This window comes from Callorhinchus milii, unplaced genomic scaffold (genome assembly GCF_018977255.1).
Source record: "Callorhinchus milii isolate IMCB2004 unplaced genomic scaffold, IMCB_Cmil_1.0 Scaffold22, whole genome shotgun sequence".
Taxonomy (NCBI): domain Eukaryota; kingdom Metazoa; phylum Chordata; class Chondrichthyes; order Chimaeriformes; family Callorhinchidae; genus Callorhinchus; species Callorhinchus milii.
This window is the reverse complement of record NW_024704763.1, coordinates 9,910,869-9,935,602: the sequence shown is the minus strand read 5'-3', so window position 1 is coordinate 9,935,602 and position 24,734 is coordinate 9,910,869. Positions and strand designations below refer to the sequence as shown.

Below are 24,734 nucleotides of genomic sequence, written 5' to 3'. Positions count from 1 at the left end.
GATTCTATCAACTAAAGGAGTTGTAAAATGGGTTTGTCCTGCCTCTTCTTCTCAATTCTGTTGAAGTGACACATCTAAAGTCTTAACCTATAACCCGGGTCTTTCAGATGCTGATCGCCCTGCAATGATTTCCTGGATTTTGTGTTTAATTTCACATTTGCAGCATTGACAGCCTTCCTTTTCATCTCCATTCAGCTGATTGGGTTGCTGGCATTTAGCTCGTCTCTTCACCCCACTGAACTATTATTTTCCCAGGGAGCAAACACTATCCTCGATCCCATGGAATAAATTACAGAAAGAAGCTTCACGGAGAATTACTCACAAGGATTTCTGGAACCACAGCTGTGGGAAAGCAGGTCAGGAGTAAGAGCACCATTTTATTTTGATTGTTATTATTTTATCACAATTTGAATTATTTATAATTTTGTATCTTCCAGAGCTGCTTTTGATGTTACAATAGAGAAGTACGATTACCAGGCAATCTGCTGTCGGTCTACATGCTACACACAAGGCAGCCCCATTATAATGCGGGGTCTCAGATCAAAAAACATTACCTCTCTCCTCCCCACCACACATATTATAACCGGTCTGTGGCACCAGCAAGCCCAGCTTCCTACTGATAAGCCAGCCATGACTACTCTCTGAGAATCTCTATTAATGCGCTGCTACATTTGCTAACACATACACAGTCACTTCATTTCACAATAAATCCTGTGAAGCACTTTGAGACATCATTCTGCTGCTGTGATAAGGCCAAATGCAAAGATTATTAATGCTAGGCGCCTGACCCTGTCCTTGTAAAGCATTCCAAGGTGTTTTCATACTCCAAGGCTGTGATAAGCTGCTGCTGTCCGACAGAAGAGAACATAGCTGCTTTGATGGTCAATAAGGTCAAATGAAGTTTTATAAATTGGACGATTTCAAACAAAATTAAAGTAAGCAACACAAAACAAGGCAGCAGGGAGCTTAAACTTGGAAGTGATTCTTAGTTTAATTGGTCAACAGCCAATTAGAGAATGAACAGGTCACAAAGTCAGAGGGTCAGAAACAGCAGGAAATCACCAGCTACTCACTGTACCTTCAAATGGAAATCTGTCTGAGAAACAATCCCATAATATAATAATCCTTGTGTTTGATGTAGAACCTATAACATCTAAACATTTCAAAGCGCTGGTTTCGTTTGCTTTCAGAAGTTTTGCTTTGTGAAAGTTATTGAGGTTGTTACCTGAACCATGCACACTCAAGCTACATTATATGCAGTCAAGTCAGAACTGTTTCCATATATCCTCAATTTCATTCATTAATAAATATTAATGTATCAATTTGGTACATTTTTCAAAACTCTATCCAAATGGGAGCAATTTTTTTTCACTCCATGGCAGTTTGTGGGACGTTGCTGTGCACAATTGGCTGCCGGGTTTTGCCCACAAAATACAGTCACTGCACTTTACAGTTTATCCTGTGACCCGCTTTGAGATGTCTCGACGACGACGTGCCATGGCTCTATATCAATAATAATAATAATAATAATCCTTGCATTTGATATAGCGCTTTTCACGTCGGGAGGACGTCCCAAAGCGCTTCACAGAACACACTGTAAAGTGAATTGACTGTACATTTGTGGGCGAACGCGGCAGCCAATTGCGCACAGCAATCAAATACAATAAACTATAATATATTATTGTACTTTAGCTCTGCTCCACCAAGCAGAGAAATCAACCATTTGCAAACTCCACGTTTCTGGGGATGAACAGACTGGGTTTGCCTAAAAACTTGTGTCTTCACATGAAAACAAGTTAGTTCCAATAAATAATGAATTAGAAATTGATGAGGATTACATGCTTCAAATAATGCCACTTAAAAACACACCTCAGGCAGAATAGGCAGCAGCAATGTCCAGGACAGTACAAGCTGCATAAAAAAACTGACAGGGTGTCAAGATTAAAGCTTTTCTTGACCTCAGATTATTCATTACAGCTTTTCCAAACTTGTCGTCACTTGCCAAGATCTGGATTCCCCTTCCTGTAGCTATCTTGCTTAAAAATATTGTACAATCTGTCTGAGATGATAAAATAAATACAGAGAGGGTGGGCAAACGAGACAAGCAGGGTCGCTCTGCATTAAACTGGCTCTGAGGAACCAGCTCTACAGGACTGGGTGTCAGCCTGGCTCAGCTGACAGCACGCTCACCAGTGAGTCAGAAGGTTGGGGGTCGTGTGGGGGGTTAAGCCCCCACGTCGAGACTTTGAATTTACAAAATACAGGCTGATGCTTCAATGCAGTGCTGGGGAAGTGCTGCATTGTTGGAGCTGCCATCCTTTGTCTGCCTGTTCAGGTGAATGTTAAAGATCCCAACAAAAAAGAAAGCTTTTCTCGAGATCCTGGCCAACAACAACAACAATAATCCTTTCATTTGATGTAGCGCATTATCACGTCTTTGTGACGTGACTGTGTATTTTGTGGGCAAAACAATCCCCCCAAATAAATTTGGTCATTTACTGCATAGCTGTTTGTGGGATATTGCTGTGCAAAAATGGATGCCACATTCATCTACAAAACACTACACTTTACAGTAAATCCTGGGAAGTGCTTTGAAACATCCTTTTGACGTGAAAGCCGCTGTACCAAATGCAAGGATTTTTAAAAAAATATTTTATCTAGCTCATCGCTAAACTTTTGGATGGGGTTGAATCTTCCTTAACACTGCAGCATGGCGGTCCCGACTGGACAGACAATGTGAACCATATTAATGCCTCTTATTGGTAAAGTGTAGTTGAATATTTATATATTCCAAAACCAGAAGATATTATAATAATAATAATCCTTGCATTTGATATAGCGCTTTTCACGTCGGGAGGACGTCCCAAAGCACTTCACAGAACACACTGTAAAGTGAATTGACTGTATATTTGTGGGCAAACGCGCACAGCAATGTCCCACAGAGAGTCATAGATTGAAAATGACCAATTTATTATTGTTTTTTGGTTTTGGAGGGATTATTATTAGGCTCTGTGTGGAGTAAGGAAACTTGCCCAAGGTTTCGCCCTGACCTGCCGGGGATTGAACTCAGGTCTCTCACTTGCAAAGCGAGTGCTCTAACCACTGAGCTACAGGACTCCACTCAAATATTCTAAAGCATCCTCTTCGACTGTACCTTCGGTCATCTTCCCCCACACCCCACATTCCCTGCCCTCCACCCCTCTTGATCCCAACCCCCAGTTTGGGATGCAAACTCCTCACTGCCTTGGGATGTCCTCCTGACGTGAAAGGCGCAATATAAATGTAATTTGTTGTTGTTGTTATTATTAAAAACACGGGCACCACCAGTCAAAGCTGGATGATTTTCAGGGCACTCTCTGAGTTTCTTTCAAGACGACACACTACCCTGTGTGAAAAGCGCTATATAAATGCAAGTTGTTGTTTTTTTCATCTGCAAACTGATTTTTTTTCTTGCCAACTACACTTTTTGTAAACCGTTGTAAATCATCTCATTTTGCTATGGTTCTGTTGCGCTAATTTATCATTCAAAGAGTTATGTAGAACCATATATCACATCCTAAATACAAAACAGACAATACAGTAGTCCTCTTCATGTTATTGGAAAGGCTTTTGAACCTTACAGATTCCAACATTAATAATAATAATCCTTGTTTGATATAATAATAAATAATCCTTGCACTTGATACAGCGCCTTATCATGTCATCGAGACGTCTGTAAGCGCTTCACAGGATACACTGTAAAGTTAATTGACTGTATATTTTGTAGGTGAAACGCGGCAGCCAATTGCGCACAGCAGCGTCCCACAAACAGTCGAGTGAGTGACCAAATTATTATGTTTTTAAGGGATTATTACCCCTGGAAAAACGATCCACCAATCGACTAACAACTGGGTTCCTAATTACTGCTGGGTGAACAGAGGTGTGTGAAGTAAGGAAACTTGTCCAACATTTCACCCTGACTGGGAATCAAACCCAGGTCGTCTCGCTTGCAAAGTGAGCGCTCTAAACATGAATCTATAGAGCTCCAGAGTTATAAACAGATGATCTGCACAGACAAATAACAAATGTGATGACTAACGCTTTGGGGGAGTGCTCAGGATGATGCTTGAGGTGAAACAGGGAGTGCTTTTTACTCCTCTGTAATTTATCTGTCACTTTTACTAATTCCTGGGCGGAAACTGATTGCCTCTGACCGACTTGCGAACCTTTATCTTCCCATCTGTCCCTTCCTCTGTCTGGCAATAGCATTGCTCAACAATCACAGGGAAGATTTAGGGTGTTCACTTCCTTTATGACTGTTAACTGTACAGGAGGTGTGATTCAATAAATCGGAGGCAGCTTTATCCTTCACTGTCTCAGTAAATCACAGAATTGTCAGACTGCAACCAGCGAGAAAAGATCAATCTACCACCCATTTCCTGAACGCTTACATTTCAGAAAAAGCGAGAAGAAAATACTTCTATCTAGGAACAATTTCATACCTCCCTTGTCACCCAAGACATTTTAACCAATAATACTGCGTTCCTTTCCATCATCTCTCACAAGCGAGAGGACCCAGGCTTGATTCCCAGGCAGGGCGAAGCCTTTGGCAAGTTTCCTTACTTCACACACCTCTGTTTACCCAGCAGTAAGTAGGAACCTGGTTGTTAGTCGATTTGCGGATCACTTGCCGGGGGTAATAATCCCTTCAAAAAAATAGTAATTTGGTCACAACTGTTTGTGGGACGCTGCTGTGTGCAATTGGCTGCCACGTTTTACCCTCAAAATACACAGTCAATTCACTTTACCGTATATTCTGTGAAGCACTTTGAGGCGTGATAAGGCTCTATATCAAATGCAAGGATTATTATTATTATACAACAGACTAACTCACATCATTTCTCCACTCTTCCTGTCTCATACCTCCATCGCTCTCCTCACATGGTTGAGTTTGATTTATCTGAATCCTTTAATTATAATCTTGTGAATGTGTATTGATTCTGTAATCCCTCAACTGGTCAGTTTATAAAAACTCAAATGTCAATTTCAATAAAATTCTTAATTATAGACAAAGGAAAGAAAGAATTGACACTTGTACCTCATGAATCATTCAGCAGGCAGCAAGAGCACAGGCAGCAAGATCACAGGCATTATTACACAGTACGTGACCTTGCAATTCAGATAACACAATGCATTCAGCAGGGATCTAGCGCTTCAAGATGAACACTGAACTACAGCCTCATTGAAAACCTGGCATTGGTAACCAGGAAAGAAGGAGATCACAGTCAGCAAACAGCTAATCCATCAGATCATTTTTACAGATGTGCACTAAAAAAATGCATGATATGTCCTGGGTCATCGCAATCTTACAAAAACAAGGAGCTCAATACAAGTGTAACTATTTAACAATTGAAAGGCCAGAACAACAACAAAAACAGAAGCTACTGGGAACACTCAGCAGCTCAGGCAGCATCTATGGAGAGAGGAAAGTGAGTTACAGCCAGAACTGATGAAGGGTCATGGACCCGAAATGTTGACTCACTTTCCTTTTTTCCATAGCCTGAGTGTTCCCAGGAGCTTCTATTTTTGTTTCAGATTTCAGCATCTGCAGTGTTTTGTAACAATAACAATAACAACTTATACAGCGCCACTTCTGGTAAGATTTGTTGTCTGAAAAATAAGAGGCACTGTGCATGTGCACATCACATTTGAGCCAAGGTTTACAAATCAATTCTAGAGTGTGGTTAGTTTATATTCTGAATGTCAATTCAAACATTGACAGCTACAGCAAAATTACACCCCACCTTATCAAGCAAAAGGCACATTCGTTTTTGTTTTTAAAAATGCCATTGCACACATTACAATTGCCAGTGGGGCAAGGTTACACAGGACTGAACAATCTCCTATTCTGTCATACGTTTCATTCGGGTACGCAAACCTGGGATGGCCTGGATAGCTCGAGCTTTTATCATTCGAGCTCCATCTGCCACAGGCACCCACAGTTGAATTTCACTTTCAAGATCTGACAATCACTGTCAGAAACAGTTAGAACGGAGGTCAGGAAGCATTTCTTCACACAGAGGGTTGTAAATACATGATGTTTAGTTGCTGTAGGAAGTGCAGCAGACTGTGAGCACCACCTTGTGGCCAAGCCAAGTGGACAAAACCAACGAGCCCACAGAAACCAATGATGACCTTTCAGTTTGGGCTTTGAGGCTCAAACAGCAATCCCACTGCAATCCCAGAGGTTAAAGCACAGCCCTCCCCCTCCTGCTCCCCACCACCAGACACAGGAACATCAAGTGGAGAATAGTTCTCTCTCCCATCCTGCACAATGAAGGTTGCATCCTTTCCCTCCCAAACACACACACACAGTATAATTCCAATTATATGATAAAGATTCTGCCTGGTTTGTGTGGGCACACTTTGTGGGCGTACTGGGCATACAAAACTGGCTAACCCTAGTTTAATGAAGTGAAATGTAACATGATTCATGTTAGTAGAAGAAACAAGGGAAGGGAGTATATATTGAATATGGCAGCACATGTGGAAAGAACTAGTGTATTCTCTGGGTTTTATACATGGGCACAGAATAAAAGCGAATCAATAATGCTTGCTATGTTTGTACAAATCATTGGTTAGGCTGCAGCTGGAGTACTGCATTCAGTTTTGGACAGCTAACTCAGGCAACATATTAAGTCCTTGTAGATGTGAATTGAAGATTTACAAGATTAATGGGAGGGATGTAGGGCTTTCATTATAAGGAGCATTTGGAGAAGTTAGAATCATAGATTACAGCACAGAAGGAGGCCATTCGGCCCATCGCGCCTGTGCCGGCTGGTTGGAAGAGCGACCCAATCAGCCCCACTCCCCCGCTCTTTCCCCAAATCCTTGCAAATTATTCCTTTTCAAGTTCCTCTCCAATTCCCTTTTGAAAGTTGGTATTGAATCTGTTTCCACTCTTTCAGGCAGCGCATTCCAGACTGTGACAACTCTCTGGGTTAACACATTTTCCTCATCTCCCCTCTGGTTCTTTTGCCAATTATATTAAATCTATGTGCCCTGGTTACCGATCCACCCGCCAGAGGAAACAGTTTCTCCCTGTCTACTCTATCAAAACCCCTAATAATTCCGAACACTTCTATTAAATCTCCCCTCAACCTTCTCTACTCTAAGGAGAACAATCCCAGCCTGTCTAGTCTCCAGTTGGGTGTGTTTTATTTGGAGCAGAGAAGGTAGAGAAAGGATCTGATAGGGGTGTACAAAATGATGTGGGGTTTTGACAGAGTAAATAGGGAGCATTTATTTCCACTGGTCGGGGAGTTTGTGACTCAGGGCCATAAGACAGTTACAAAGAAGAACTTTGGGGATTTTTTTTTCCACTCAGTTGTTGGGAGTGAGGAATGCCCTGGTGGGAGAGGCAGAGGCCACTGTGGGTTTCAAGAGGTGCGTTGATGAGTATATGAGAGATAGAGGCTTGAAGGGGTGTGGGGATAGGGCAAGGCAGTGAGACTAAGTGATCCCTGCTACAGGGTGTGTGTGTAAGCACTTATGTGCACACGTGCATGTGTTTCTGTGTGTGTGTGTGCATGAGGATGTGTGCGTGTGTTTGTGTGCATGTGGTGTGTACTGGGGCAGCACTGGGCTCAGCTATGATGTTCCCGAGTCATTTAATCGCGATCTGTAAAACACAATTAATGATTTATGCCACAATTCAGCTCATTACAGTGACAAGGGCATGCCCATATATGGATTGAGGAAACAGAAAACAAATGGATGGTGCTCAATTTGACAAAGGAATTTAGTGAAAGTCAATGCCTGGTGTTAATTGATAAAACACTATCAAGGATACTTGGGTGAAAGGCTTGTAATCAGCCATGGATGGAATGACTTAATCTGGTTAAACATACAGTGCTCCTGCACTCAGCTTCAACCACAGCAAATCCACTGCCATTCTTACACATCATGAACCACTGGGGGTTCCTTTCTCCCTGTGGGAAGCAGTCTCTCCTCGGAGTTGAAATGGCTCCAAGTCACTTGCCTGGCAATGGAATGCTGGGATTGAGCCAGTCCTCTGTGACGGAATCCAGTCCAGTTCCTGAGCCGGGAGGGTCCGCAGTATTCCAGGGCACTGCTGGTGTCAGCACAGCCCATCAGTAGGACCTGGAGGGCCGACCAGTTACTGGGGGAAGGGACTCCTCCCACTCAACCCCTGTTAACCCTGCAGCCAAAGCCTTAACAGGTAGGGTGGTCCTAGCTGGACAAGCTATGGGAAAGTTTGCCAGACAGCGATATCAAAGGCAAGCTGTGTGGGTTTAGCTGGTTAGACTCCAGCAGTTACCCCAACGCACACTCTGGGGTCCCCAAGCCTTGGTTCTTGCCAACCTGCACCTAATACTTTCCGGAATTAGGTATAAGCAGGATGTGTCCCTCCAGGGAGAGAGAGAGAGAGAGAGAGAGCATTCCATTCCAACCATCTATCTCTGGTGGGATCACCCAGATTTAAGCACTTTTTGAGACAGCCTCCTGACATGAAAGGTAAATTATATTGTAAATTTTCTCTCCCCTTTCCCTGAAAACAAACTGGTCAGAATTTTTATCTGTCTAGTTTGTTTTCAGTGAAAGAGGTGTAGGAGGAGGGAATTATCCATTCATGTGTGTTCATGCACTTATGTGCACATGTGCATATGTGTGAGTATGGGTGGGTTTATATACACATGTGTGAGGTGTGTGCATAAACTCCACCAACACACATGCTTCATGTCCCCTGCTTTGCCTGCCCCACCATCGACAGTCAGGCCTTCAGACTATATGCCCTCAGGCTCTGGAAACAGTTATTTTCATAGATTTAGATTCATAGAATGTTACGGCACAGAAGGAGGCCATTCGGCCCATCGAGTCTGTGCCGTCTCTTTGACAGAGCAACTGACTTTCCAATCACCAGCTTTCTCCCCGTAACCCTGCAAACCTGTCCTCCCCAGATACCTATCCGGTTCTCTCTTAAACGCTGTTATCGAATCGGACTTCACTGCCCTTTCAGGCAGATCATTCCAAATTCCAACAACTCACTGAGTGAAAAAAATTCTTCTAACCCTTACCTCCCCTCTGCTTCTTTTGGTAGATATCTACCACGGGTCACAGACACACCTACCAGCGGAAACAGCTTTTCCCTATCTCACCTGTCGAAACCTTTCATGATCTTGAAGACCTCTATCAGGTCCCCGCGTAACCTTCTCTGCTCTAATGCGAAAAGTCCTAACTTTTCCATCCTGTCCTCATAGCTAAGGTTCCCCATTCCTGGTATCATTCTTGTGAATCTCCTCTGCACCCTTTCCAGTGTCCTTCCTGAAGTAAGGTGCCTAGAATAATCCATCCAAAACAAAAAAAATAATAAATTGGTCATTTTCAATCTACGACTGTTTGTGGGACGCTGCTGTGCGCAATTGGCTGCCGCTTTCACCCACAAATATATAGTCAGTTCACTTTACAGTATATTCTGTGAAGGCTTCGGGACGTCCTCCCAACGTGAAAAGCGCTATATCAAATGCAAGGATTATTATTATAACGGGACCCAGTACTCCAGCTGAGGCCTAACCAGTGTTTTGGACAGATTAACCATAACCCCTACTCTTATACTCTATGCCCTACTAATAAAGCTCAATACACCAGATGCCTTTTTTACTGCCCTATCTACCTGCCCCACTACCTTTAATGATTCGCTTACTTGAACACCCAGATCTCTCTGTACGTTCACCCCCCTTAAGATTGAGCTACAAAGTCTATATTGCCTCCGATCATTTTTCCTACCTAAGTGTATCACCTCACACTTATCCACATTGAAATCCATCTGCCACATGTCAGCCCATTCCACCATTCTGTGTATGTCTGCCTACAGTTGGTTACAGTCCTCCTCACTATTTACTACCCTAACCCTAACTTTGTATCATCTGCAAACTTGGAAATAGTGTTCCCTATGCCCCAGTCCAGATCATTAATATATATTAGAAAGAGCAGTGGTCCCAATACCGATCCCTGGGGGACACCGCTGCACAACTCCTTCCATTTCGAGAAACACCCATTAACCACCACCCTCTGCTTTCTGTCACTCAGACAGTTCCTAATCCAAACGGCTACCTTAATACCGTGGGCCTCCAGNTTTTTTATTAACCTCTTATGCGGTACTGTGTCAAAAGCCTTTTTAAAATCCATGTAAATAACATCCACCGCATTTCCCTCATCAACCCTCGCAGTCACCTCTTCAAAAAATTCTATTATATTTATTAGGCAAGATTTGCCTTTAACAAATCCATGTTGGCTGTCTCTAATTACCTCGTGTTCCTCTAAATAGAGATTTATTTTGTCCCGGATTATGGTCTCCAGTAGCTTTCCTATTACCAAAGTTAGGCTGACTGGCCTGTAATTTCCGGGCTTATCTTTCTGCCCCTTTTTGTAGAGTGGGGTAACATTAGCCACTCTCCAGTCTCTTGGCACCACTCCTGTGTCCAATGATGATTGAAATATAATGGCCAAAGCCTCCGCTATTTGAACCCGTATCTCCCACAGCAACCTTGGGTGAAACCCATCTGGTCCCGGTGACTTATCAATTTTGAGCCCAGTCAATCTTTTCAGAACTTCCTCTCTGTCTATAGTAATCTGATCTATTTCCTCTGCCCTCTCATCCAATACTGCGGCATTTGGGGCATCCGTTTCCATTTTACTCTATCAAAAACCTTCATCATTTTGAACACCTCACAAAATAATAAATAAAATAAGCCTCTAGGTTTATTTTCAATTCAATTCTGAAACTTCTTGCCATTACACAAGCTCATTACACAGTTCCCAATTCTCCCCCCAAAACTGAGGCAAAATGTCATTGCATTCCAAGCCCAGACTCAGCGTGAGTCTCTTCATAGTTGGCTCAGGATTGACCGGAAGCCTTTGCAGAAGCTGCAGCTCGGCTCAGAGGGAAAGTGAGCAAAACAGTTCTCATTCTGCAGCAGCAAACAGCTTCCCTGACCCATGTCATTGGGTCAGTGCCAATGCCACTTCCTGTTTGCAAAGCACAAAGCCACGGCGACCTGAATTCAACCATTTTAGTACAAAAGCCATAGCTACACAGAAGCCTTTAGCATTTGCACAGCATTGAGGGGAAACAAGAATGAGTTTGTTGGAAAGTTATGAATAGTTTATCTTTACAAAGTATACATAGGTATAGAGTATCCCAATGGCAAAATGAAGTGCAGAGAACGTTACAGTTGAGGAATGTTAGCCCAGTTAAACAAGTGCCTTTGCACTTACCTGTTCCCGATACTGCTCCTGAGACACGCAGTCCAGCAGATCCACACAGCCCAGCAGGCAGCCCGTCGGGTAGTCTTTAGGAAACAGTACACCTGAGAAAGATACCACAATGCGTGTTTAAAACCAGTACAGAAGCCAGACCCGAAGCAGCAATGGCAGACAGAGTGTGGCCAGCAGCAATCTCTCAGCCAATATCTGATTTAGGCACGGTGACAGGTAATACAGTCTAGTGCAGAAATACAACTTAAAAGTTCTTAAAACGGTTTATTTAGAACCCAAATTCACTTTGACAGCTGCAGCACTTTAACCAAGTACATTAGAATATACCACATAGAAACTGGCCATATGGCCCAACTGGTTTATGCCGGTGTTTATGCTCCACATGAGCCTCCTCCTGCTCTTCCTCAACTAAGCCTTCAAGCAAAACCTTCTATTCCTTTCTCCCTCATGTACCTATCCAGCTTCCCTTAAATACATCCTTGCTATTTGCTTCAACAGCTTCTTGTGCGTAAAACCTCAGTTTTACGCACAAGAAGCTGTTGAGGCAAATAGCCTGATTGGCTCACGTCAGCGCCTCCGCACCTCAGGCGCTGACAGCTTCAGCATCCAAGGCCGCACTCTCCACCTCTCAAAGCCATCAGGAACCTCGAGGTTCCCCTCGACCCTGAGCTGTCCTTTCTCCCTCATATCCGCACCACAACTGGCACCGCCTTCCATCACCTCTGGAACATCGCAGACTACGGCACTACCTCACGCGGCTGAAACTCTGGTCCACACCTTTATCACCTCAAGGCTGGACTATGGAAACTCTCTCCTCGCGGCCTTCACGCCACCTCCCTCCACACTGCAGGTCATTCAGAACTCTGCAGCTCGTGTACTGTCCCGCACCAGACACCGCGCCCACATCACTCCCACCCTCGCCCTCGCCCTCGCCCTCACCCTCACCCTCGCTCGCCTCCACTGGCTCCCCATCCCCCAGAGGATCGAATTCAAGATCCTCATCCTCACCTATAAGGCCATTCACGGCCTCGCTCCCTCCTACCTCTCCGACCTACTATCCCCCTACCTACCTGCCCGTAACCTCCGTTCCTCTGGCTCCGGTCTGCTCCACATCTCCCGCCCCAACCGCCCTACCATCGGTGGCCTTCAGCCTCTCAGCCCCAAGGCTCTGGAACTCTATCCCCCAGTGCCTTCGCCGCCTCCTCCCTTTCTTCCTTCAAGGCCGGTCTCAAGACCTTTCTCTTTGACCGAGCCTTCAGCTCCCCTCTCGACTCTCTACCCCCTCCTTCCCTCCCCTCACCCTGACCATTTCCCCCCTCCTCGCTCCCTCCCTTCCCTCCCCTCACCCTGACCATTTCCCCCCTGCTCAGGTCCTGACCCAACTGTACAACGCCTTGGGACGTCCTCCCGACGTGAAAGGCGCTCTGTAAATGGAATTTTGTTGTTGTTGTGGCAGCATGTTCCACATTCCCACTACTCTCTGTGTGAAGAAATTTCTTCTAACTTCCCTATTTGATCTATTTGTGACTATTTTATATTGATGGCCCTGGTTTTGGTTTCCCCCACAAGCGGAAACATCTTCCCTATGTCGACCCTATCAAACCTTTCATCATTTTAAAAACGTCTATCAGGTCACCCCTAACTCTTTTCAAGAGTAGAGTCTGAGTATGTTCAGCCTTTCTTGATAGGTGTAACCTCTCAGTTCTAGGATCTGATAAAGTGTTTCCACATTACAGTTTTCAACAAAACAATTTTACAATAGCTCATTCAGTGAGAAATATTCCCATTTGTTCCTGGTGAAGACGGATTCCTGATTGGAATGTATTGTATTCAGGACAGTTTACTGGAACAATATTTAGAACCGACAAGGGAGCATGCCATATTAGTGATGAGTAACGAACCAGAATGAATTAACAATCTGATGGTAAAGGAACATCTTGCAAATAGTGACCATAATATGATTGAATTTAATATAAGTTTGAGAGGGAGAAGGGAGTCGCAAACCAAGATTTAAAATTTAAATAAGGCAAACTTTGAAGGGATGAGAAATTAATTACAGTAATCTGGGTGAAACCATAGTCATATGTATGCAAATATTTGGTACAATATAAAACCAGTACAAACCCCATAAAACACAAAAGCTCCACCTGTGTCCAACAACCATGGTCAGCAAAAAGGGAATATGAGAAAGAACTTGCAAGGGATATCAAAGTTTTTATAAATATATTAAGAGAAAGAGAATGGTAAAGGGGAATGAGGGCCCATTAAAAACAGATGTGGGTGAGACTATAATGAACAATAAGGAAATGGCAAACTTGTTGAATGGATACTTTGCTTCCTTTTTCACTGTCGAGGAAGAGGACAAAGGGAACAAGGGAACTTTGAAATAAGCCAAAGAGAAGAACTACATGGATTTAATATAAATAAAAAAATGGAGAAACTAAAGATAGACAAATCTCCAGAACCTGATGGATTCCACCCCAGGGTATTAAGGGATATGGGACAAGGCGGGTAATTGGAGTTGAGGTACAGATCAGCCATGATCTTATAGAATGGTGAAACAGACTCGAGGGGCTGAACGGTCTCCTCCTGTTCCTATGTCCCTATAATAGGATCCAATGGGAACACATTTACCATACCATTTACTATGAAATCTGCTTCTCAGGAACATCTCAGAAACTAGCCAGGAGGATCTGAGGGGTTGGGAGGGAAAGAGAGGGACTGGCTTCATTTTGGGTCTAATTACAGAGCAGGTCTCAGGATCTTCCCATTAACAGCTGATGGGCTGAGACGGGAGGCCTTAGGAGCACATTCTTCCCAGTGTGTATTTAATAATAATAATAATAATCCTTGCATTTGATATAGCGCTTTTCACATCTTCTCGACGTCCCAAAGCGCTTCGCAGAATATACTGTAAAGTGAATTGACTGTGTATTTGTGGGCGAACGCGGCAGCCAATGTCCCACAAACCGTCGTGGATTGAAAATGACCAATTTATTATTGATTTTTTTGAGGGATTATTATTATTATTATTTACGTGTGTTTGAGGGTTGAAATCCATGGAATTTACTCCTAAGAATTATTTTAGATCTGAAATAAATTGACTGGAAGCAAGCAATCAATGGAACGAAAAATCTTTCTGTCTTAGACATTAAATCTTTTTTGGGTTTTAAAACTGCTGGTTGGATTTTCCTGCCATAAAAATCCAAAGTTCCCAGAATCTTATGGAAATAAGATTCCAAATAGTTGTAACGTAGGAATTTCTTATAAAACACTGTATCAGCAGAGTGAAACCAAATTGCTTTGTAGCACCAACACAAGAATTTGCTGGCAAAAGAAGACAAAAGTTCGCCTTTCACCATCCTAGCATGACATGTTGTGTCCCAAACTATATACTGTATTATCCTGAGATTTTTTTTAGCAGAAATCGATCTAATTTGTTCTTGAAACATTTTCTGCTTCCACTGCCTCCCTAGGGAGCCTGTTCCATAAGTTTACTACTCGCTCACTGAAGTAGTGTTTACACAGATTTGTTCTGAATTTATTCAATTTATTGAATTTACCCACCTTCAATATTTTTTTTTGATCACAACATCTGTGTGTGGAGGGCAAGAGTACAGTACTGTGAACAATCAATCTGAAGGGTAGTTACCCTCAGAATAGTTCTTGCGAGCAGCCAATTGAAGTCTGGGACCTGTTCTGCTCCTCTCAAGGTCGGTTAGTGCAGGGCCAACGAAAGGGGAACACGAAACAGGCAGAATCTAACCATCAAATTTAAAATATACATGGCTCAAAAGGGAAACATTTTCAGTTCAACACACAGACTGAACGTAGTCGAACTAGATCAGCCAATTAGCTTATGTGTAACATATCGCTGCAAACATAAGCACTTTGTCACCAAAGGACAAGCCTTTTACAGAAGGAATTCATCATCAGCCAATACTGGGTGTGTAATCTGGCGCACACTCTCCAACCACAGAGTTTAGATGGGATACAAAACAGCGCAACTTTGTGGTCAATTCTTGAATCACAAGTTCTATTTCAGGACTTAAAGCCAAAAATAAGGTAATGAAACTAACATTTAACTCTTAGAGTTTAACTGGCTCACTAAGCTGGGCTGGAATGCCTCCTGCTGTACTATAAAACTACTTGATGGTTGAAATCATGTCTCTAACTCTTTCTGTTAAAGTTTGAACAAGTTCTCCTCTGAAGAGCAGTAATAACCTTGAATTACAACAGCAACTTGGATTTATATAGCACCCTCCACGCCGAATTACTGCTATACCGACATGTTCAGGGAATTGGTTCATATTTGCGTGTCTATGAAGAACTGTCAAGCATCTCCACAATCCTTTGATTGCCCTGAGAGGCTGACTGGAACTGCTGACATACCAAGAAATCTAGATACGCAGTTATATTTCAGAAGCCAATTAACTTGCTCATCACCCCTAATCTATTAGAGAATTTTTGCCATTAAAGTAGGATGGTTACTTATCATAGAATCATAGAATGTTACGGCATAGAAGGAGGCCATTTGGCCCATCGAGTCTGTGCTGTCTCTTTGACAGAGCAACTGACTTTTATTAACCCCACTCACCAGCTTTTTGACAGAGCAAGTCACTTTCCAATCACCAGCTTTCTCCCCATAACCCTGCAAACCCGTCCTCTCCAGATACCTAGCCAGTTCTCTCTTAAAAGCTGATATTGAATCGGACTTCACTGCGCTTTCGGGCGGATCATTCCAAATTCTAACAACTCGCTGAGTGAAAAAATTTCTTCTAACCCTAACCTCCCCTCTGCTTCTTTTGGTAGATATCTTAAGACTGTGACTACGAGTCACAGACACACCTACCAGCGGAAACAGCTTTTCCCTATCTCGCCTGTCGAAACCTTTCATGATCTTGAAGACCTCTATCAGGTCCCCGCGTAACCTTCTCTGCTCTAATGGGAAAAGTCCTAACTTCTCCACTGTCCTCATAGCTAAGGTTCCCCATTCCTGGAATCTCCTCTGCACCCTTTCCAGTGCCTTCATGTCCTTCCTGAGGTAATGTGCCCAGAACTGGACGCAGTACTCCAGCTGAGGCCTAACCAGTGTTTTGTACAGATTAAGCATAACCCCTACTCTTATACTCTATGCCCTACTAATAAAGCTCAGTACACCAAATGCCTTTTTTACTGCCCTATCTACCTGCCCCACTACCTTTAATGATTCGCTTACTTGAACACCCAGATCTCTCTGTACGTTCACCCCCCTTAAGATTGAGCTCCCAAGTCTATATTGCCTCCTATCATTTTTCCTACCTAAGTGTATCACCTCACACTTATCTACATTGAAATCCATCTGCCACATGTCAGCCCATTCCACCATTCTGTGTATGTCTGCCTGCAGTCCGTCACAATCTTCTTCACTATTTACTACCCTACCTAACTTGGTATCATCTGCAAACTTGGAAATAGTGCTCCCTATGCCCAAGTCCAGATCATTAATATATATTAGAAAGAGCAGTGGTCCCAATACCGATCCCTGGGGGACACCGCTGCACACCTCCTTCCATTGCGAGAAACACCCATTAACCACCACCCTCTGCTTCTGTCACTCAGCCAGTTCCTAATCCAAACGGCTACTGTCCCCTTAATACCGTGGGCCTCCAGTTTTTTTATTAACCTCTTATGCGGTACTGTGTCAAAAGCCTTTTTAAAATCCATGTAAATAATGTCCACCGCATTTCCCTCATCAACCCTCGCAGTCACCTCTTCAAAAAATTCTATTAGATTTGTTAGGCAAGATTTGCCTTTAACAAATCCATGTTGGCTGTCTCTAATTACCTCGTGTTCCTCTAAGTAGAGATTTATTCTGTCCCGGATTACGGTCTCCAGTAGCTTTCCTATTACCTAAATTAGGCTGACTGGCCTGTAATTTCCGGGCTTGTCTTTCTGCCCCTTTTTGTAGAGTGGGGTAACATTAGCCACTCTCCAGTCTCTTGGCACCACTCCTGTGTCCAATGACGATTGAAATATAATGGCCAAAGCCTCCGCTATTTGAACCCGTATCTCCCACAGCAACCTTGGGTGAAACCCATCTGGTCCTGGTGACTTATCAATTTTGAGCCCAGTCAATCTTTTCAGAACTTCCTCTCTGTCTATAGTAATCTGATCTATTTCCTCTACCCTCTCATCCAATACTGTGGCATTTGGGGCATCCGTTTCCGTTGTGAAGACAGATGCAAAGTACTCGTTCAGTACATCAGCCATCCCTCTGCCTCCACAACAAGATTGCCGTCATTGTCTTTGATTGGCCCCACCCTACCTTTAACTAACCTTTTTTCCTTTATGTGCTTATAAAATATTTTAGGATTCCCCTTTATGTTACCCGCTAACCTCTTCTCATGCGATCTTTTTGCCTGTCTTATCGCTCTTTTAAGATCACTCCTGCATTCTCTATAATGCTCTTTGCTATCCTCAGTGTCTTGCGTCTTCCAATTGTCGTACGCCGTCTTCTTCTTTTTCATCCTAGACAAAATATCCCTGGTCATCCAGGCTGGCTTGGTTCTCGCACATTTCCCTTTTGTGGGAATATATCTATTTAGACCCTGAGCTATCGTATCTTTGAAGATTTCCCATTGCTCATGAGTCGTTTTACCTGCCATTCTTACTTGCCAGTCCACCAACTCTAGGTCCCTCTTTAGCCCATCAAAATTAGCTCTTTTCCAGTCAAGCATTTTCACCCTTGACTGTACTTTGTCCCTGTTCATGAGTAATCTAAATCTAATAATATTATGGTCACTGTTACCTAGATGCTCCCCTACCGAAACTTGTTCAACCTGACCTACTTCATTCCCTAGGACAAGATCCAGCAATGCTTCCTTCCTTGTAGGACTGGAGACATACTGCTCAAGAAAATTTTCCTGTACACAGTTGATGAATCTTTCTCCTGCCTTGCCCTTAACGCTGCTATTTTGCCAATCTATATTGGGATAATTGAAATCCCCCATTATGACAACTCTGTTCGCCCTACATCTGTCCGTGATCTGGTTGCAGATCTGCTCTTCTATCTCCTTCCCGCTCTCTGGTGGTCTATAGTAAACCCCTATCAGTGTAACCATTCCTTTTCTATTTCTGACCTCTAACCAGATGGATTCTGTTGTCGGGCCCCCAAGAGTCTCGTCCCTTTCTACAGCTACAATTGTATCCTTAACTAATATTGCCACCCCTCCTCCTTTTCTTCCTTCTCTATCCTTCCTGAACACATTATATCCTGGAATATTTATCTCCCATTCCTGTCCTGGCTTGAGCCATGTCTCAGTTACTGCTACCACATCGTAACCCCCTATGGCCAGTTGAACCTGCAGCTCATCAACCTTATTCCCTAAGCTACGTGCATTTAGGTACATGCATTTGAGGAAATTGTCCACATGTACCTGCTCTATATTTCCCACTTGTCTTTTTCCTCTATTCCCTAATCTATTGTTTATCCTGGGATACCCATCCCCCTCGCCACTAGTTTAAATTAGCCCCCCAGCATTCGATAATCTCTTGGCCAGGAAGCTAACCCCTGCCTTGCTTAAGTGCCGCCCATCCGCAAGGTAATGATCCCACCTCCCCCAGTAGTGGTCCCAATTGTCCACAAAACGGAAACCTTCTTTTCTGGACCATTTTTCCAGCCAGTCGTTCATACGCCTGATCCTTTCATTATGGTGCCCCGTTGCCTGAGGCACCGGGAGTAACCCAGAGATCACCACCTTGGATGTTCTGGCCTTGAGTTTGTTCCCCAACTTTTGATACTCGCCCTGGAGTATCTCAGCCCTCTTCTTCCCAATATCGTGGGTCCCCACATGGACCACGACTTCTGGACATTCTCCTTCCCCCTGAAGAATCTTGTCCACACGCTGGGTAAAGTCCACTACCCTCGCACCAGGAAGGCAGCAAACCATCCTAGCCTCACGATTCTTATGACAGAAGATCCTGTCAGTGCCTCGCACTGTTGAATCCCCTATCAGAACAGTGTTGCCCGTGTGATCCATGCCCCTGTCCTGTTGGACAGAATGTTCACTGCTGTCCTCACGGGAGGTTTCCACACTCTCAATTTCTAATGCTGAGTACTGATTTGAGACCGGTACTCTGTTGGGGGTGCTCTGCCTTGCACAAGCCCTCTTCTTTCCCCGTCGCACTGTCACCCAATCACTTTTAGCATGTGGCTGTGTGTTGGGCTCCTCTGGGAGTGGTCCTGTTCCTGAACTCTGACCTCCCAATAGCTCCAGTACCCCTCTCTCATGGTTCCTATACAGTGATGGGCTGTATCACTGAGTCCTAGGGGAGTGAGGGTCTACTCCATCATACTGTCCAGGAACCTCTCACTGTCCCTGATGGAGCGCAGTGTTTGCACCTGGGCTTCCAGCTCAGCTACTCTCAGCTGAAGCTCCCTGATTTCCAGACACTTGCGGCAGATGAAGTCGCCCGGGCTTAAGGCGCCCTCCATCGACTCCCACATATGACAGACCTAGCAGTTTACCTGCCACACCATCTTCACAATCTTTATATAGATACAAAGATATATAGCCTGCCCCCACTTCCGCCTCTGCACCGAATTCCCACTCTCACCAAATTCCCTCACACTCTGGCCTCGCCTCACTCTGGACATAGCTTACTCTGGGCTCTCTACTTATCAACTAGATATAAACTCAGTCACAGAATAGCTGAGGTGGCAGGAAATGGAACAAAGTTCTTCTGCAGTCCCCCTTGTTCCACACTTTTCCTCATCATTTTATGCCACCAGGAATGAAGCTGCTTTGCTCCAGAGTGAAGCAATATGGGATTAGATTTAGCCTTCCTGCTCTACATCGCTTTAAATCCGGCCAGATCACCTCAACCCGAGGACACTGATTTAAGATAGTTGTTAAAAGAAACAGAGGGGAGGTGAGGAAAAACATTTTCACCAGCGAGTTGTTGGGATCTGGAATGCATTACCTGAAAGGGTAGTGGAAGCCGATTCAATAGCAACTTTTAAGAGAGAAGTAGATGGGTATTTGGGGAGGACAGGATTGCAGGGCTATGGAGAGAAAGTGGGCCGGTGGGATTGAATTGGAAGCTCTTTTAGGAGCCAACGCAGACACGATGGGCCGAATGGCCTCTTTCTGTGCCGTATGATTCTATGAATTGTTTTCATTCTGCACCTTATCGCACACCCACACACACAGTGTGCCCACCCTCACCTCACACCCCCAGTGCCCCCCACCAAGTGCCAGTGTGCATCTTGCCTCACACTTGCCTAACCTAACTTGGGTCGAGTTCAGTTCCCAGCCTGTGCTGAGTTACCTGACCTCAGCCATGCTAATACTGCAGTAATACACTTGGTCTCAGTTCCCTGCATTTGACCGGGGGGGATGGGGGCAGAGAGAGAAAATTTTTAAAAGCCAGACTTTCCTTTGTTTATCACTATTCAGAAGGTGCACACATATGAAGGTTGTGTGAAAACAGACTCAAATCAGTTGCTGCTACATTGCCTGTTGCACACTTCAACTCACCAGCCAGTCAGGAACCTGGGTGACTTGTTTGACCCTCAACTGTCTTTTCTCCCCCACATTCAAGCCATGACCCGCTCTGCCTTCCCTCAACTCCGTAACATCACCCGACTCCGCCACTACCTCACCCCTCAGGCCGCTGAAACTCTTGTTCATGCCTTCATCACCTCCGGGCTCGACTATGCAAACTCCCTGCGTGTCGGCCTTCCCAACTCCTCCCTCTACCAAACTCCGTGACCCCATCTCCCCCACTCTCGCCCGACTCCAGTGGTTCCCTATCCTTCAGAGGATCCAGTTCAAGATCCTGGTCCTCACCTACAAAGCCCTCCATGACCTCGCCCCACCCTACCTCTGCAACCTCCTAACCCCCTACCAATCCGCCCGTTCCCTCCGCTCAGCCAACTCTGGCTGCTCCACGTCCCCCGACCCACCCGCCCCACCATTGAGGGGAGAGCCTTCAGCCACTCTGCCCCCAACTTCTGGAATTCCATCCCCCAATCACTCCGCCTCGCCCCCTCCTAAGCCTCCTTCAAGTCCCGCCCCAAAACCCTCCTCTTCGACCATGCCATCGGCCACCCACCTTTCCCTCCCCTCCCTTCCCCCCCCCCAACTCGGGTCTGAACGGCGCTGTACAAATGTAATCTTGTTGTTGTTGTCAATCACAAGTAAGGCTCACACGTGAAAATGGTAACGACTATGGTCACACAGTATTGTACCAACATTCTACTGTTAGGCCCGATGTGACACAAGGCAAGTGGAGCTCTGAATTAACCACTTGGGAGTCTCTTTTTTAACTAGAATAATAACCCTGCATTTGATACAGCGTCTTATCACGTCTTCGAGACGGTTTTACAACAACAACAACAAGATTCCATTTATAGAGCGCCTTTCACGTCGGGAGGACGTCCCAAGGAGCTGGTTTTACTATGAAGTAAACAGGTTTTACTCTCAAACAGGTTTTACTGTGAAGTGTAGTGACTATTTCTCAAACCTTGTATTTTAGACCATTGACATTGACCATTGACATGAACACTAAACGCAGAGCTCCTGCTCTTTCTTTTACCTTTGCCATACATCGCCTTATAGCTTTGTTCAATCTCTGCTATTTCCTGTGATGAAGGTTTTTTGGCAGCTGCTGCAATCCATAGCCGGCCTCGGTGTGACGTGTACCAGGTCCTCCCCTCTGCCCTAGCAACCAAGGAGAAAAGGAAGCAATTGTAATGACTCAAGACAGATTTCAAACATTTAGAATAGGTTCTGTACAAAATACTAACATCTTAGTATTTTGTACAGAACCTATTCTAAATGTTTCACAAAGAGTTTCAGCAACAGGACGTGTTTGTTAACATCTTAACATGGAATCCTGTTGCTGTGGTTAGAGCACTTGCCTCGCAGCGAATGGACCTGGGTTCGAATCCCAGCCAGGGAGAAACAGTGGGCAAGTTTCCTTACTCCACACGCTTCTGTTCACCTCGCAGTAAGTAGGAACCATGTTGTTAGTCGATTGGCGGATTGTTTTTCCTGGGGTAATAATCCCTTATAAAAAATAATTATTTGGTCACTCAATCCACAACTGCTGTGCGCAATCGGCTGCCGCATTTCATTCACAATACACAGTAATTCACTTTACAGTATATTCTGTGAAGCGCTTTGAGAAGTCTCGAAGACGGGATAAGGTCTTATAACAAATACAAACATTATTATAATTATTGGGAGGCGAGTGCTCTAACCACAATCATGCCCTGGTTGGCAGCTGACAAGCTTCTGTCATGGTGTTGCTGAGCTGCTTAGTAAAGCCCCACCACTGACAACAGATCATTATTCACTTGCACCATTGCAACGATTGAAGATTGTATTGACAACAGGCAGCAGGTTAAAGTATTTTGTTTGAAATCTAATCATGATGTTGATTGCATTGGGTTCTCTCTTCCACCTTCTCTTTACCCACTGCACACACTATCTATTACTTGGTCTGCTTTGACTCAAAGTATGCTTATCTGGGCCGCCACAGCAATGAACAATAGATACTTTTCCCTACATTTGTTGCCAGGATTCAGTGAGACATTACTAAATAACACGGATATCTTGGTCTTGTTCACTTAGACAGACTACTAATATCATCATTAGATCTGCATTTGCCATCCAAGCATAAGTATTTCTCGTTTTAGATCCCAAGACCATAATGGAAAGCATGAGACCCAAGTAATACCCCAAAGAATGTGGAAATGCATTTTTTTTTCGGAGATCACTCAACAAACTTGTTAGTTAGGAAACAATAATATTCCTTTGGCGTGATCATACAAAGACCCCTCGAAAATCACATGGCCAGAGCCACCAACAAACCTGAATAGCAAAGGACCAGATTAACAGCACAAAGGAGTTTGGTAGATCACTGACTGACTACATAGGCCAAGAAGCAGTTAATAGGTCATTAAGAAACTGAGGTGAGAGTTCAAACTTAGTACAAACAGCCAATAAAAATAATTCCCCGTCTCTACTAGGAAACAGTGATTCAAGAACTTGAGCAATGATCAACAATAACAACAATAAAATTACATTTGAAAACGTTGGGAGAACAGCTCAAGGCGCTGAACAGTCGGGGATCAGGACCCGAGCATGAGGGGGCAGGGTTGAAATGAGGGAGGATACAGAGGTAGAAGGGCGGCTGAAGGCACGGTCGAAAAGGAGGGTCTTGAGTCGTGCCTTGAAGGAGGCAAGGGATGGAGCAAGGCAAAGGGACTGCGGGCTGGAGTTCCAAAGGGTGGGAATCAGAGGGGAGATGAGGAGGCNTTTTTTTACCCAGAGAATTGTTACGGTCTGGAATGCACTGCCTGAAAGCGAGGTGGAAACAGACTGAATAATAGCTTAGTTGGATAGGTATTTAAAAAGGAAAAATGTGCAGGATTATGGGTTAAGAGCAGGACTAGTTGGTAGTTGGGGCTGGCACAGGCACAATGGGCCGAATGGCCCCCTTCTGTGCTGTAAGATTCTGTGATTCCACGTGAATCAAAAATAAAAAAACCTGGTGCCAATATAGCAGTGAAAACAGGTGATTTTGACTCAGATTGTAACCTGCAGAGAAAAAAATATTTACCAAAAGAATCTGTCTTGCAGGGTGGCAGACTCAGCATTCTGCTGTTGGATCCCAAATGCTTTAGTCTAGTCATTTAATTTAGTTCACTGTCTTGTAATAGCTCTCAGATCTTTTGATAAAACATAGATGTATTTACTCCATTTAAACATTCTGTAAATAACAAATCATCTCATTTAGACAGAACAAACTATGTTCTGAATTGTGGTGAGAGACTGCTAACAATAATCTTTGCATTTGATACACCGCCTTATCACGTCTTTGAGACATCTCAAAACGCTTCACACTGTAAAGTGTAGTGACTGTGTATTTTGTGGGCAAAACTATTTTCCAAACCTTGTATTTTAGACCATTGACATGAACACTAAATGCAGAGCTCCTGCTCTTTCTTTTACCTTTGCTGATTATGCTGCAAAGTGAATTGACTATAATTTGGGGGCGAAACTCAGCAGCCAATTACGCACAGCAGCGTCCCACAAACAGCCGTGGATTGAGACCAATTTTTAGTTTATTTATTTATGTTTTGTTTTTAAGGGATTATTACCCCTGGAAAAGCAATCTGCCAATTGATTAACAAGCGGATTCCTACTCACTGTTGGGTAAACAGAGGCATGTGGAGTAAGGAAACGTGCCCAATCCCTCTATTCACAGGATGGAAAGGTTTACAACAGCAGCAACACTGACATGTGCAAGAACAGCAGTGCAATGAAGCCTTGTGGGTGGCTCAGCTGCCCTCCCCCACTCTCCGCTCCCTCCCCTACTCTCTCCCTCTCTCCGCTCCCTCCCCTGCTCTCCCCCACTCTCCGCTCCCTCCCCTGCTCTCCCCCACTCTCCGCTCCCTCCCCTGC

General features: G+C 44.3%; 1 protein-coding gene across 1 annotated transcript in view; it reads right to left on the bottom strand.

Annotated features, from left to right (window-relative positions):
- Positions 1–24,734, bottom strand: part of trip4 (thyroid hormone receptor interactor 4) — an 87,197-nt gene that overhangs the window by 37,004 nt on the left and 25,459 nt on the right. Inside the window, exons 10-11 of the mRNA XM_042342998.1 lie at positions 21,859–21,983; positions 11,278–11,369 (exon numbers count right to left, since the gene is read on the bottom strand). Coding sequence (XP_042198932.1) covers positions 11,278–11,369; positions 21,859–21,983 — 217 coding nt within the window. The remainder of the gene's footprint in view (positions 1–11,277; positions 11,370–21,858; positions 21,984–24,734) is intronic.